This window comes from Giraffa tippelskirchi, chromosome 8 (assembly GCF_054371585.1).
Source record: "Giraffa tippelskirchi isolate mGirTip1 chromosome 8, T2T-mGirTip1v1.2.pri, whole genome shotgun sequence".
Classification (NCBI taxonomy): domain Eukaryota; kingdom Metazoa; phylum Chordata; class Mammalia; order Artiodactyla; family Giraffidae; genus Giraffa; species Giraffa tippelskirchi.
Window position 1 is genome coordinate 149,654,358 of NC_137282.1, and position 16,463 is coordinate 149,670,820.

General features: G+C 39.2%; 1 protein-coding gene across 20 annotated transcripts in view; it reads right to left on the reverse strand.

Moving 5' to 3' along the window:
* Window positions 1-16,463, reverse strand: part of CDKAL1 (CDKAL1 threonylcarbamoyladenosine tRNA methylthiotransferase) — a 918,695-nt gene that overhangs the window by 140,839 nt on the left and 761,393 nt on the right. For 11 of the 20 annotated variants that reach the window (XR_014061586.1, XM_081518030.1, XM_081518024.1 and 8 more), the window contains 2 exons: window positions 10,307-10,509; window positions 5,955-6,064 (listed from right to left, as the gene is read on the reverse strand). Coding sequence is in view for 12 of the 20 variants with exons in the window: in XM_081518030.1 (XP_081374156.1) it covers window positions 5,955-6,064; window positions 10,307-10,509 (313 nt within the window). In the remaining 8 variants the exon portion in view is untranslated. Of the gene's footprint in view, window positions 1-2,158; window positions 3,046-4,436; window positions 6,065-6,413; window positions 6,475-10,306; window positions 10,510-16,463 lie in introns of those variants that run through there. The other 9 variants (XR_014061588.1, XR_014061589.1, XR_014061593.1 and 6 more) reach the window with 4 other exon arrangements.

Here is a 16,463-nt window from a genome sequence, read left to right on the forward strand (position 1 = left end):
CTCTTTTACGGGTGGTAGATGAAAGCTCAGTGTTTGATTACCCGTGACTTTGTGGCTAAGATGAATGTTCGCCTCTGCTCCAGCCCCCTTTCCTAGGGCACAACCAGTTTTCCTGAAGGAGAGTGGATTAAATTTGTAGATAAGCCAGTGCTGAGGAGAGTGAATGGGCTTAGGAAGGGAGGAGAGTTCAAAGCCTCACTAACGGGCTGGGTGGTCTAGGGAGAGTCACCCTCCTTCCTGGAGCTCAGTTTGTCTACTATACGCAACACCTACGTCACTGCATTTTCAGCAGGAAACTCCTCGGGTAGTTTGTTCTGTGGAAGCATGCCGGCCTGGAGTTTTTTTGGCGGTCTCCTTTCAAATTCCCAAGAGTGGCTTAAATAAGGAGAGATGTCATCACTATTAACATAAAGTGATTTTAATATGTGAGTAACCATAAACCAAAGTCAGTTCCATGGTTGAGACATATCATGCCACCAAAGTCTACGTCTCGCACGTTTTGAGCCCAGCTTCTGAGAGGCCAAAATGCCAGTGTGTGTCACATCCCAGCTTCCTTAACACTTTATGGGCTTCCTTCCTTTTGCTCATAGCTTAGTTCCCCGGTACTTCCTGCCCTTCCAAAATCTTTGAACTGCATTATGGGTATATAAAGGGAACATGCCTTTTGATATACAATTTTGATCTTCCTCTCCCTTGTAAAGATTTTTTAAAAAATTATTATTTTCCAGACACAGCATGTGGGTCTTGTTTAAGGACTGTTAGTAATTCTCCAGGTCTTTTCTATGAGTCTATTCAGTTAGGATTAGGTCTGGCTGTGAATAACGGAACCCTAAATAAGGTACGGATGTGAGAGTTGGACCACAAAGAAGGCTGAGCACTGAAGAACTGATGCTTTTGAACTGTGGTGCTGGAGAGGACTCTGGAGAATCCCTTGGATTTCCAGGAGATCAAACCAGTCAATCCTAAAGGAAATCAACCTTGAATATTCATTGGAAGGACTGATGCTGAAGCTCTAGTACTTGGGTCACTTCATGCGAAGGGCTGACTCACTAGAGAAGACCCTGATGCTGGGAAAGATTGAGGGCAGGAGGAGAAGGGGATGACAGAGGATGAGATGGTTGGATGGCATCACTGAGTCAATGGACATGAGTTTGAACAAACCCAGGGAGATAGTGAAGGACAGGGAAGCTGGTGTGCTATATATAGTTCATGGGGTCACAAAGAGTAGACATGACTTAGCGACTGAACAACAACAAATAATGAAGACCTGCACAGGACGAAGGTCTTTCTTCTCTTTCATGTAAAAGAAACCTGGAGGGCAGGTGTCTAGAAGCACATCAACAGAAAGTCATCACAGGGACTTCCCTGGTGGTCCAATGGGCTAAGACTTGGCCTTCCAATGCAGGGGGTTCGGATTCAATCCCCAGTTGGGGTGCTAAGATCCCATATGCTTCGCAGCCAAAAAACCAAAACATAAAACAGAAGCAATATTGTAACAAATTCAAAAAAGACTTTTTAAAAAACGTCACCACAGACACAGGTTCTATCATACTGCACATTTTTCTTTGAAGGAATGTCCAGGGCTCTCTACCAGAGTATAACCTCCCTGAGGGCAGAAATGTACACTTTTTCATCCTCACAGGATCTGTAAGAAATAGTCTCTTCAGGATAGGGAGTTCAGGATGGTCATGTACACACTACTATATTTAAAATGGATAACCAACAAGGACCTACTATATAACTACAGGGAACTCTTCTCAGTGTTATGTGACAGCCTGGATGGAAGGGGAGTTTGGAGGAGAATGGATACATGTATATGTATAGCCGCGTCCCTTTGCTGTCCACCTGAAGCTAACACAACATTGTTAATTGGCTATACCCCAATATAAAATAAAAAGTTGAAAGTCGAACCAAACAAAAAAATAGTCTCTTCTGTTCCTCTCTATTCTAGCCTCTATATACTTCCCTCCCTTTCAACACTATTCCCTTCCCATAAAGTATATATTTTATGTTAAAAGGGGGAGAAACAAGATATGTATTTGTATGTGTTCTTGCAAAAAAGGAATACTGGAAAGATAAATAAGAAACTAATAAAGAAAAATATCTATCTCTCAAAGGAGAGGTTGTGGGGTAAATGAGAACAAGAATCAAAGCTAGATAGCTAAATATACATTTTTTATGTTGATTTTTTTCACCATATAAACATGTTTATAGTAGGAAAAATACACACTGGAAAACTTAAAATGGCAATTGTGCTAACATCTAACTGAAGCAACTCATGGTATTATCAGAACCAGAAAAGATTTGACCTAATCATAACAGTAAAGGAAGCCTTCCTGGACCAGGTGGCTCTTGAGCTGAGATCTGAAGAATCAATAGAAATCAGTAGGTTCAGAGAGCAGAAAATATTATAATTAGGTAGGAAAACCTGTGCAAAGGCCCTGTGATGGGGAGGGGAAAAGTGCTTATAAAGAAGTGAAAGCAAGCATAATAGCAAAGCCAGCTGTGAAACGAGGTTGGACCAATAAGGACAGTCTAGACCACATGAGGCTTGTGGGCCATGCTGAGAAAAAAATTTTTTTAAACCAAAGAGCAATGAGATGCTGTTGAAAGGTTTTAAGGAGGTGGGAAGGAATAGGTCTGGGTGGAGTTTGTGCTTTATTCAGGGGAATATTCATAGTCACTGAAGATACAGAGGGAAAGATATGGTGTGATCACTACCCTTGTTCTTAGAAAGAATCATTGGTCCCACCCATCTCCCCAGTTCACCTGTAAAATCACACGTAATGCTTGCTAACAACGGTCTACGTATTTCAATTATGATCCATCAGTTGCTATTTGCTAAAAACATTACACAAATTGCACACAGGATAAAGTTGTTATAGTCAGATTTACATTGGAACTTCTCTTCGTTTCTAGGCAACACCATTGCACTGGATAATGATGGCTCTGACCCGCAGAGTCTTTCACAATCTGGTGAGTGAAATGAACGAGGGAACCAGTTTCTGTGTGTTCAGGCCAGTATCAGAGCCTATTAGATCCAGCCTGGGAATAAAACCCATTTTTAATGCACCATTTGATAAGAACACTTAACCTCAGTATGTGTTGTAATTAGAGAGATAATTAGAACTTCACTAGGACCTCTTAAGACTAGGAATATATTTGAAATTCACCTGGAATGAAAATGGCATTATCTAAGACCAATCCAAGGTATTTTTCCTTCCATTTCCACCTTGCCTTCCCTCCATCCCAAAGCTTTCGCAGTGTAAGAAGTGTGAAAAGATAAGAATTTTTATAGGCAGTGCATATCACAGAAGGCTAATGGGTTCAGCTGAAAATTGCTTTATAGTTATTTGAAAGGGGGGGGGGAACCCTTAATTTTGAAAATGAGTTTCAGAGAGGCCGAGTATGAAGATGATGGACTGTGAGTCATGTTTGAAGAGAGAAAAAAAAAAAACTGTTCTTCAGAGAACCCACTCATAAAATGTTAATATATGCATAAGAAAATTGTGTTCCTTAATCTCTGAAGAAACACTTATCACTAAGAACCCTTTAATTCTTTTCCTGTGGTTGATTTATTAGCTTATGAAATTATGTTAATAACCTTCATGTTAATGGTTTGGGGGCTCAAATGACCTGATTTTAATAATGAAGTAATTTATGCAATAAATGCAATCAGCATCTATGAAGCTCACTTAACACAAACAGTACTGGTGATTAGCCAGTGCTAAAACAAGTGACTGCCAGCGTGGGGCAATGCATGTTTTTCTGCAGAAAAAACAAATCTTGCTGGCAAGTGATGAGAAGGGGCAGGGGGGTTGGTTGTTACTCAGGGCATGTGATGTGAGCTGCAGCTCTTAGCTGCACAAGCTTTGGTAGAGAGGTTGAGCCTGAATCCAAGCATAATTTACAAACTGTAAGATGAGTCTGGTACTTCACCAACTATAGAGAACATCTACATAGGAGATGCATCCATGACAAGGAGCATGTGTATGATTGTTGGAGTGGAGTGACGTCCTGGAGGAAAACGGGGGAGCCCAGAAAACAGCAGATGAAGGAGCAGCCAACAGCTGCCTGGGAGGGAGCAGAGTGGCAGTGGGGGAAGGCCTCCCGGGAGATGGAGGGGACTCCTAGGAGGAACGGAGGGTTCCCAACCCTGTCATCCAAAACCCCACGTCCTGTGATAAGCTGGGTGCTAGTATTACTCAGCTACGGCTTTTTGAGATTATTATACTCAATTACTCTTTATCCTTTGCTTTGTTTTTTGACTTCTTTCCATTCCTTACAGATCTAAAGCTTAGAAACAACTAACTGACACCCTTATACACTCATTGGAGTGCAAAGACACACTTTAACCATGTGAGCTAGAGGAGATTTTTCTCCTTTCTTTCTTCAGTAATTCCTAGGAAACAAATTTCCATTTCTTTCTCTTATGGTTTAGATATTTCTCTTAAAAATTCCACCTTCTTCCCGGGACTTCCCAGTGATCCAGTGGTTGAGAATTCACCTTGCAATGCAGGGGACGCGGGTTTGATCTGTGGTTGGGGAACTAAGATCCCACATGACATGTGGCAACTAAGCCCACACACCACAACTCTGAGCCTGTGCCACAGCTAGAGAGTCTGTATGCCTCAATGCAAGAGTCCACATGATGCAAAGAAGAGTCTGCTTGCTATAACTAAGACCTGATGCAGCCAAATAAATAAATATTAAAACAAAAATCTATCTACTTCTTGGGATCTCCCTGGTGGTTCAGTGGCTAAGACTTCACACTCCCAATGCAGGAGGTACGGGTTTGATCCCTGGTCGGGGAACTAGGTTCACAACTAAAGATCCCACATGCTCCAACTAAGAAGATCACGGACGCCACAGTGAAGATCAAAGATCCCGAGTGTTGCAACTAAGACCTGGCGTACATACATACATACTTAAATATTTTTAAAATTCTATGTCCTTCTCAGATAAAATTTACTAAGCTGTTCTCTGACTTCTAGAAATAAAGATAGATGTGGTCATTGCCTCTTCCTACTGACCCTGCAAAACCCCAACCAGGGGTGAGAAGGAATGCAATAGCCTTTGTACAATACTGTGTGTTTCCAGCAGGGTCCAGACACCACAGTGCGAACCTTCCAGTAGTTTGATCTTCACCCTGAACACTGACATAAGATTTTTTTTTCACCTGTTCAAAAACACTGTTGTGGTACTTGGCAGAATGATCTATCTCCCCCTTAGAAAGATTTACTTCAAATACACTTCTGGCACAATGTTAAGTCAAAACAAAAAGCAGAACATTAAATTAGCTAAACGATAAACTGTGATGTCACAGAGAAAGCACTGGCTCAGAATCAGACTTCCTGGTTTCCTAACTCAGTTTCTACTCTCACTGCTTGTGGAACTGGTCAAAGTCATGACTCTTTAAGAGAGACATATTTACTTCTAATTTTCTATATTTTAATGAATGGACATTAACTTTATGACAAAATCATAAAGCACATAATTTTGGAAAATATACACAAAACTTACCCTGTAAGAAGATAAATCTTCAGTAGAATTTTAGCTCTTCACCAGTTGTAAACTGGCTTTATATTGGCTATATTGAAAAAAAAGGTCATCCAAACTCTTGTATCTTATATGAAATCTCACCCAAACTACCTTTTTGGGATCTGCATAAAGTTGATCATGATTTTACCATCTCAGAAAGCATGAAGTAAAATGCCTTTGAGAGTCTTCATATGCAATCCACAGTCAGAGCTGCTATTCACAATTCCACAATTTAGAAAATTAGAAGTGATACTAATACCTTGCTTGTTGCAGCACTCAAGTCTTCAAATATCTACTCACAGGTTGTCAAATCAAGTGACATTATCCAACACTACCAATGCATTAATCCTCACCACTGAGAAGCAACCAGAAGTGTCCCAATTACAAATAAAAATATCTAAGAGACCTAGTACCTGCTTTGTCTGCATCTTCAAGTACAAAATCTAGAATTGTGGTCCACTGCAAAAATTGCAATTCAGGCATGTCTTCATCCATCAGCATTCTCATCAAATGTGGACTTAACCTATGATATCACAAATAAATTAATTAATAAAATTGCCAGGACACATACTCTTTGCAAAAGAAATAACTCTTAAAGCTATTTAAGTCATCTTTCTGCATACAAAACCTTGAGAATTTTTTTTTTCTGTAGCCAGAAAGCACTGTAAACAAGAAAAAAGCTATATACTTTTTCTGAATTATAATGTAAAAAGTAGAGAACTAAGCTAAGTCTTCCTTTGACTGTCAGCAATGGCATCTAAGATGTGTGGTCTTGATGGAATTTCATCCTGTTGAGTTTTGATGGAGTTCCATGGCTTTTAACCTTTTTTCTAAACTCTTACCACTCTTTCTTTAGGTGCCTTTCCCCTCACCTGTTTGAGCTCCCAGGCTCACAAAGACTCTTTCTTCCACTTTGGTGGCAAACACTGAGCCCTGCAAAGCAAGAAGAAAAAGGGGTGGGTGTAGTAGCGGATGGGTCACAAGTGGGGCTCATCTCTCCCACTCTGCTTCCAGTCTCTCTTCTCTATTTTGCTGTACGTGTACTCTTCATCCTTCAAGAAACTTTGGCCAGATTACAGCCACCTCAACCATCTTGAGAGACTGTGTAAAATTATACTTTGGGTGGAAAAACATAACAAATGTTCTTTCCAGCTCTGGTGTTGAGATATACATCATGTTGAGAGACACTGTGCTTCCTACTGCTGTGAGGGATGTAGTAACCAACTCATTCCCTTCTGAGAGTTTATCTCTGCTCCTGGTAACCCAGGCATTACTCACACCTTCTCATTCCATGGTTTAAACATGTTCCTTCTTCTCTGCTCTGAATTGAGGCAATTTTTAAAAATCACTGCTGTTGTGTAATATCAACAGGCCATTATGGGGACGTCCCTGGTGGTTCAGTGGCTAAGACTCCATGCTCCACTGCAGGAGGCATGGGTTCCATCCTTGGTCAGGGAACTAAGATCCCACATGCCTCGCAGTTCGGTCAAATAAATAAACTGGCCATTATGTCAAAGGAAATAAAATTAATTAAAACAAAAAATCAGTTTCTTTTAAACTTTAGCTCCATATTTTTTTAAAAAAGGAAAATATGATCCCCTTCAGGCCAGGAAGATAAGACAAAGTCCCTTTAAGCATGCGTTTCTGCTGTGTGCTCCACACCTTACTGTACTCTCTTCGGCAGTGCAGAAAACTCTGACTTGTTTTGTATTTAAACTGACTTAAAATGAATGGGTAACAAAAGAAAAAAAAAAGAGAGATTTCCTCTTGCTAACAAAACTCTTCCTGGGATACATGAATATATTTTTACACTCACCGCCAGAAATAGATTATTTTTAAAATCCCAGTGTCTTTAAATAACTCAGAACCACAGTATTGTGGTTGAAAGAATGGATCCTGAAGCCAGAATAACTTGGATATGAGTCCAGCCTCTTTTGTAACAGCTGTGTGACCTGGGGCCATGATTTAACTCTGCAGCTCGCTCTCCTCATCTTTAAAATGAGGATGCTAATCATACATTGATGATAGTGCAACCCAACTGAATTTACATGTATAAAGCACTTTTAAGTGCTGGCATAGACATAGAGTATATGTTCAACAACTGTTATCTACTATTTGTGTAATAATGATGCATTATACCACATTCCATTAATACAAAGGCCATTTACCTTACACTGGGATTCTAGGACTGATTCTGGGAATCTCTAAGTTAGGATCAGGAACAAAGAAAATGCTTTGCTGCTCTCATCCTCTCTAAAATACTTTCCTCTTTACTATTCAAAAATTCTTTTGGTTCAGCACAATCTTGAAAAAATACTTATCAAGATAATAGTTCGAGAGAGTATGTGTTTTAAGTATGATAATTGGAGTTAGCCAGATAAGCATTTGACTCATAATGTTTAGTACTCTTAACAACTTTGATTTTCATCCTATATAATCAAAAACAATCAAAGCCAGTAACTCTGTCAGCTTCTCTACAGAAACAGAAAGTCGTCTGAGGCCAAAGGAAGTCAAGATATTTGTCTTTTCACTGTAAGAATTTCTCATCTCACATATAAAATACAGATTGCATCAAGCTTTAGCGAAATTAAGATACAGCTTTTGGAAGGAATTAAAAATTATTCACCCAAGGCAGTTTTGTGATGTTCTATGGGGGGAAAACTGTCATTGCTTCTTCTACTTCTACCCCATCAAGATTATTCTCCAATCTGACATTTCTTAATCTGAGTTTATTTTCCAGGTCATTAATTTGATTTCACAATGTTTTGTAGCCTTTAAATTTCTCAGTTAAACCAGCATCATCGACATCAATCATCATTTTCAGTTCTTCCTTTTTTTTTTCCTTTTCTTCTGCCATCTTGGTTTGTCTGGTTTGTATAATCCTTTTTCCATCACTATTTTTTTTAAAGTCTCCGACCTTTCTTTGCATCAACCCAAGCTAATTCCACTTCATATATCAACTTTGAGTCTCTCAGTTCAGTTCAGTCACTCAGTCATGTCCGACTCTTTGCGACCCCATGAATCGCAGCACGCCAGGCCTCCCTGTCCATCACCAACTCCCGGAGTTTACCCAAACCCATGTCCATCGAGTTGGTGATGCCAACCAGCCATCTCATCCTCTGTCGTCCCCTTCTCCTCCTGCCCCCAATCCTTCCCAGCATCAGGGTCTTTTCCAATGAGTCAACTCTTCGCATGAGGTGGCCAAAGTATTGGAGTTTCAGCTTCAACATCAGTCCTTCCAGTGAACACCCAGGACTGATTTCCTTTAGGATGGACTGGTTGGATCCCCTTGCAGTCCAAGGGACTCTCAAGAGTCTTCTCCAACACCACAGTTCAAAAGCATCAATTCTTTGGTGCTCAGCTTTCTTTATAGTCCAACTCTCACATCCATACATGACTACTGGAAAAACCATAGCCTTGACTAGATGGACTTTTGTTGGCAAAGTAATGTCTCTGATTTTTAATATGCTGTCTAGGTTGGTAATAACTTTCCTTCCAAGGAGTAAGCGTCTTTTAATTTCCTGGCTGCAATCACCATTTGCAGTGGTTTTGGAGCCCCCAAAAATAAAGTCTGACACTGTTTCCACTGTTTCCCCATCTATTTCCCATGAAGTGATGGGACCAGATGCCATGATCTTAGTTTTCTGAATGTTGAGCTTTAAGCCAACTTTTTGACTCTCCTCTCTCTCATCAAGAGGCTTTTTAGTTCCTCTTCACTTTCTGCCGTAAGGGGAAGGGACACAAATGGAACAGAGGGCAAGCTAAGATCCTGGATTGTGGAAACCAGAACAGCAACATGGAAGTATACGTGCATGTCTGCAGTATTTTTCCTGAAAAACAACAAACCAGGCTACCAACCAAATAGAACATTACCCATGGAAAGCAGATCTAAGTGCATCATGCCATCAACAGATATCTGGCTACCAACCAACTTCTCCTTTAGCTGTCTTCAGGATTACTGAGCTGAACCAGGGGGATGTTTCTTTCACCACTGACTATTCTCTGGTCTGGTTATAAATATAGAGGGCTTCTCTTTACATCTCTTTTATACAAATCAGATTATAAATATAGAGGGCTTCTCTTTACATCTCTTTTATACAAATCAGATCTCCAAGAATACTGAAATCTAGGGGTGAACTAGGATTTAAATTCAGAAGAAAGAAAAATAAAGAGAGTGAAATTCCAAGAACTTACTTGATTCATTATCTGAAACATAAGTTAAATTAGTTCAAGGGAATGTACTTAAGGCCTAATATTGCAACTTAATGGTTTTACTGCCCAGAGGCACAAGTTGAAGGGCATCTGTGCACATTTGTTTAATATGTTTCTATATGTGTAAAACTTTCACTACTTTGCCAAGAATAGTCTTACTGATGGGGAAGGCACTGGCAACCCACTCCAGTATTCTTGCCTGGAAAATCCCATAGACGGAGGAGCCAGGTGGGCTGCAGTCCATGGGGTTGCTAAGAGTCGGATGCAACTGAGCAATTTCACTTTCACTTTTCACCTTCATGCATTGGAGAAGGAAATGGCAACCCACTCCAATGTTCTTGCCTGGAGAATCCCAGGGACGGGGGAGCGTGGTGGGCTGTCTGCTGTCTATGGGGTCGCACAGAGTCGGACACGAGTGACGCGACTTAGCAGCAGCAGCAGCAGTAGTCTTACTGAATTTTCTTTGAGACACTCTCGACTCTGAAATTGTCCACAACTCTCCATTATTCTTATATTGTCTGGGGTCAGGCAGCCCTGAGTATCTGACATTCACCTGAAAGGTTTGTTGACTGCTCCTGGAAGACCACCGCAAAGCAATTCCATGACTTTACAAAACAGAACAGCTGCTTTCTCTGCTATAAATTCTGATGTCTGATCACTTTTCTTCAGCCATTCAATAGGACCCTTCATAAGCATTGCTTGCTGTCGTGTGCTTAGGCATTTTGAGCTTGAGCTGATGAAGTGTGTATGAAGCATCTGGGTAGAGACAAAAAGGTAACATAAGTCACAAACTAGCTTTACAAGGTTTTGTGTTTTTTTTGTATGATTGTTTAATATATAATGCATTAAAAAAAAAAAAAAAAAAAACCACAAGAAGAAACAATCAAACAAACAAACAAAAAATCTCCCAGAATTCTTTAGTTGGTTAGGTTTCCAAACCTGCCTCTAAAAATCTATTTAAATGTTAAGGTAGTTGAACTGGAGTGTTAAAATCATTTTCCATTGTTTCTTTTAGGAAAACTAAGGCCTAGCTCTCACAGGGATATTGGAAGCCGAATAAAAACTCTGCTTTTGGTAGAGTCCCAGCCTACAGAAGTGTATTTCTTTTAAGTTTCTTTCCTCCTTTTCCCCTCAGAGACAAATGAATTTTCTCTTCCCTTTTCCTTTTTTTCCCTCTCTTGCAGGGAATGAGAGTGGATTTCTCTTTCCCTTCTCTGCCTGTCCAAAAAACAACAGGGGCCTCCTGCCCCACAGCCAGGATAGTGAACCCAGTGGTGGACAGGTAACAACAAGGGTCAAGAGAGAATCTCCCTACAGTCCTTTCCTTAGCAAGGAATCTCCTGTGTCAACTGTGAAGTCCTTGGGGACCACAGGTAACAAAGAATAGCCATGGAAAAACTATAGAGTTAATAAAACAAAACACAACCAACAGTGTGGTTATCAGAGGTATGGTGAGAGAGAGAATTGAACAGAGTACAAAGGAGTTTTAGAGCAGTGAAAATACCCTGAATGATACTATAATGGTGGATACATGTCATTATACTTTTGTTTAAACCCATAGAATGTTCAAAACCAAGAGTGAACCATAATGTAAACAAGGACTGTGGGGGATCATGATGTACCAATGGAAGTGAATCAGTTGTAATAAGTGCATCACTCTGGTGGGAGATGTAGATAAGGAGGGAGGCTGTGCATGTGCAGAGGTAGGAAGTATAAGGGATAGCTCTGTAAACTTTCCTCTCCAATTTGCTGTGGACCTTAAACTGCTGTAAAAAATACTAAAGTCTTAATATTTTAAAAGAAGAAAAAGAAATAGAATAGAGCAATTTTGAAAAAAAGAAAATAGCCACCAACAGTAACTTACAGCTTATAAAACATAGCTCCATCCATCATCACATTTGACGCTCACGTTAACCTGGCAGGATAGGTGTGGTTTGCCCCTTATCTTACAGAGACGGTGACCGAAGCTCTGGAGGGTAAGTAACTTAAACAAGGTCACTTGGTTCCTAAGAGGTAGAGCTAGGAGTCTAGATTCTTTTTACTTCACAATATCAACTTAGTCTTTAATGTGCAATTGTCATCAATTATATTTCTATAAAGCTGAATGGAACTGTCTTAGTAACATAAGTAGAAAGATGAAGTGCAAACTTCTTTTAACTATATTTACTTGCCTTGGTATGCTTAGTTAAGGCAAAATGACTGAAACTCAGTGCTTTTCCTTTTCTTGGTAAAGTACACTATGTTTTAAAACTTATTATTCTGCTTTATTAGTTGAAATGTTAAGGGCTGGAAAAATTGAAAAACATACCTATCAGTGTATAAAAGATGGATTTATTACAGAAATCTAAGAATGTGAATTAGAAATTTTATCAACATAATTTATTTCACTAATAAATTCAGGGGAAATTATAGGACTATACAAACATATGGTAAAAGAGTAACTGATGTAATTCATGGTAAAATCTCTAAGTAAAAGAAAAATGGTAAATAAGAGCATTTATTGGAAACTGGCAATGAAATACTAAAGACAGTTCTGTTAAAATCAGAAACAAGACAGAGCTATCCACACCACTACTATCAGAGGGTGTCTGAAGGCAGCCAGAATGTGTGGGGGCACGGCCAGAGAAAGGGGAGTTTTACAGAGCTGGAGCCTAAGAAAACTGGGTGGAGAATCCCTCAGATCCTGGGCCAAGAACTGAGAAGCACATGTACAGAGACTGATTCTGAATTCTGCTGCTGGAGGCTGAGAGCTGAAGAAGTATTAGCGATCACCCAGAGTTTGGAGACTTTGGGATTGAAGCCCAGCTAAAGTGAACATCCTCAGTGAAAACGTAAGGTATTCAACTGAGACCCTAGTAAAGCCACTTAGTAAAATTTATATCCTAGAATAAAAGCCATTCCACAGGATTTAGGGCAAAAATAGTAATTGACCATTCTAAGACATTCTAAAACAAAGTCTGACTAGATCAAGATCTATCAATACAAATTATGTAACCACTACCAAAACAAAACTCATCACCTTTTAAAGGGAGACAACATCTCCCTACAACAAATTCTCCCTATAGTGTATCATTTACAATATCTAGCATGCAATAAAATATTATTAAATCTGCAAAGAATCAAGGGAGAAAAAATAGAAACAGACCTTGAAATGACCCAGATGTTAGGTTTAGCACATGAGGATTTTAAAACACCTATTATAAATATCCTTAAGGATATGAAATAAAGCATGAATAAACATGATGTAGGAGATGGGGAATCTTAGTCAATAAATATAAACAAGAAAAAAGAGCCAATGGATATCAAGCTGAAAAATACAAAGTCTCAAATAAAGATCCCTTGGATAAACTTAATAGTAAATTGGATACTATAGAAAAAAGCATCAGTGACTCTGAAGATAGCTCAATAGAAATTTTCCAAATTGCTAAACATGAAGAAAAAAATGTTGGAAATAAAAACAAATGAAGCCTCAGTGACTTGAGGGACAATACAAAGTGATCCAGCATAGTGTAAGTGGAGATGAAGAAGGAGAGGAGAGAGAGGAGAGGGGAAAAAGTAAGCATTAGTAGATGAGAATTTTCCGAAATTGATGAAAGACATGAAGAAAATCAAAAGTAGGAATATCATAGTCCAAGTACTAAAAATCAAAGATAAATTGTAAGCATTTGAGGAAAAGAAAGAGATATTGTATATCAAGGAACAAAGATAAGAATTATGAATGACTACTACTCACAGAAAACAACAAAGTTCAGAAAACAATTGAATGATATGGATATGAATAAAACACACAGAGAAAACTGTCAACCTAGAATTCTACAGCCAGTGAAAATATCCTTCAATAAATGAGATTTAAATAAATTTCTGGATAAAAGAAAGCTGAGAGAATGCATTACTAGCAGATCCTCACTTCAAGAAATGCTAAAGGAAGTTCTCCAGACTGAAGAGAAATGATAGTCGATGGAACTTTGATTATACAAAGAGAAATCAATACTGCTCTCAGTAAATATGTGGATATATTTTTAAAAACCTGCCTTTCTTATTTTTTTAAATTTCTTTAGAGCAAAATTGATCATTTAAATTAACTATAGTAACATTTTGGTTTGGATGTTATAACATAAATAGAAGCAAAATATATGATAATTCATTATGAATGGAGTCATAGCATATAGAATTATACTACTGTAAGATTCTCATATTTTACATGAAGTGGTACAATATTACTTTAAGTGGACTATGACACATTAAGAATGCAAAATAAACTCCTTAGGGCAATAGTTTTTTAAAAAATACAAAGAGGAATACCTAAAAAGTCAACCAACATTCAACAAATGTTGCATCACAATTGGATGTGTGTGCATTAGTTGCTCAGTCATGCCCAACTCTTTGCAACCCATGGACTATAGCCTGCCAGGTTCCTCTGTCCATGGAATTCTCCAGGCAAGAATACTGGAGTGAGTTGCTATTTCCTTCTCCAGGGCATCTTCCCAATCCAGGGAGTGAACCTGGGTCTCCCCATTGTGGGCAGATTCTTTTACTGTCTGAGCCACCAGGGAAGCCTCACAATTGGATATCCATATGCAAAAAGTAAACTCCTATCAATACAAAAATTAACTCAAAGTAGATCACAGATCTAAATTAAAAACCAAAACTTTAAACTTTATAGAAGAATACATAGGAGAAAGTCCCTGTGACCTTGGGTAAGGCAAAGATTTCTTATATATGACAACAAAAGCAAGATCCATAAAAGAACAAATTGATAAATTAGACTTAATCAGAAATAGAAACTCCTGCCATCTATGATAAGAAAATGAAGAGGATGAAAGGACAAGCTACAAATGAGGATCAGTTCAGTTCAGTTCAGTCGCTCAGTCGTGTCTGACTCTTTGCGACCCCATGAACTGCAGCACGCCAGGCCTCCCTGTCCATCACCAACTCCCGGAGTTTACCCAAACCCATATCCATTGAGTCAGTGATGCCATCAAGCTATCTCATCCTCTGTCGTCCCCTTCTCCTCCTGCCACCAATCCTACCCAGCATTAGGGTCTTTTCCAATGAGTCAGCTCTTTGCATCAGGTGGCCAAAGTACTGGAGTTTCAGCTTCAACATCAGTCCTTCCAATGAACACCCAGGATTGATCTCCTTTAGGATGGACTGGTTGGATCTCCTTGCAGTCCAAGGGACTCTCAAGAGTCTTCTCCAACACCACAGCTCAAAAGCATCAATTCTGCGGCGCTCAGCTTTCTTCACCGTCCAACTCTCACATCCATACATGACCACTGGAAAAACCATAGCCTTGACTAGACGGACTTTTGTTGGCAAAGTAATGTCTCTGCTTTTAAATATGTTATCTAGATTGGTCATAACCTTCCTTCCAAGGAGTAAGCGTCTTTTAATTTCATGGCTGCAATCACCATCTGCAGTGATTTTGGAGCCCAAAAATATAAAGTCTGACACTGTTTCCACTGTTTCCCCATCTATTTCCCATTAAGTGATGGGACCAGATGCCGTGATCTTAGTTTTCTGAACGTTGAGCTTTAAGCCAACTTTTTCACTCTCCTCTTTCACTTTCATCAAGAGGCTCTTTAGTTCTTCTTCACTTTCTGCCATAAGGGTGGTGTCATCCGCATATCTGAGGTTATTGATATTTCTCCCGGCAATCTTGATTCCAGCTTGTATTTCTTCCAGCCCAGCGTTTCTCATGATGTACTCTGCATATAAGTTAAATAAGCAGGGTGACAATATACAGCCTCGACGTACTCCTTTTCCTATTTGGAACCAGTCTGTTGTTCCATGTCCAGTTCTAACTGTTGCTTCCTGACCTGCATACAGGTTTCTCAAGAGACAGGTCAGATGGTCTGGTATTCCCATCTCTTTCAGAATTTTCCACAGTTTATTATGACCCACACAGTCAATGAGGACAAATATTTGCAAATCATGTCTGATAAAAAAACTTGTATCCAGAAAATATAAAAAACCCTCAAAATTCAATAATAAGAAAACAATAACCCAATTTTTTAAAATGGTCAAAAGATTTGAATACATACATAGAAAATAAGGAGATTTAAAAAAATGTTTAATCTCAGTCATTAGGGAAATTAAAATCACAGTGAGATGCCACAGCATCTATTAGAATGTCTAAAATTATAATGACCAGATCAGTGTGGATGAATATGTAGAGTACCTGAAACATTCCTACACTGAGAATGGGGATATAAAATAATGCAACCATGGGAAAAGAGCTTGATAATTTCTTAAAATGTTAAACATAAACCTATCACAGGATTCAGCCATTCTCCTATCAGACATTAACTCAAGAGAAAAGAGAGCATGTGTCAAAACTAAGACTTGCACACAAATGATTATAAAAATTTTATTTTTTAATAGCCCCAAACTGAACACAGTCCAAATGTTCATAAGTAGGTGAATGGATACAAATGGAATACTTCCCTGTAACAGAAAGTAATGAATTGATATTCTCAAGTATAAGAAGGGCTTCCCTTGTGGCTCAGCTGGTAAAGAATCTGCCTGCAATGAGGGAGACCTGGGTTTGATCCCTGGGTTGGGAAGACCCCCTGGAGAAGGGAAAGGCTACCCACTCCAGTATTCTGGCCTGGAGAATTCCATGGACTGTATAGTCCATGGGGTCGCAAAGAGTTGGACACGACTGAGCAACTTCCACTTTTAAGTATAAGGATGAACCAAAATTCATT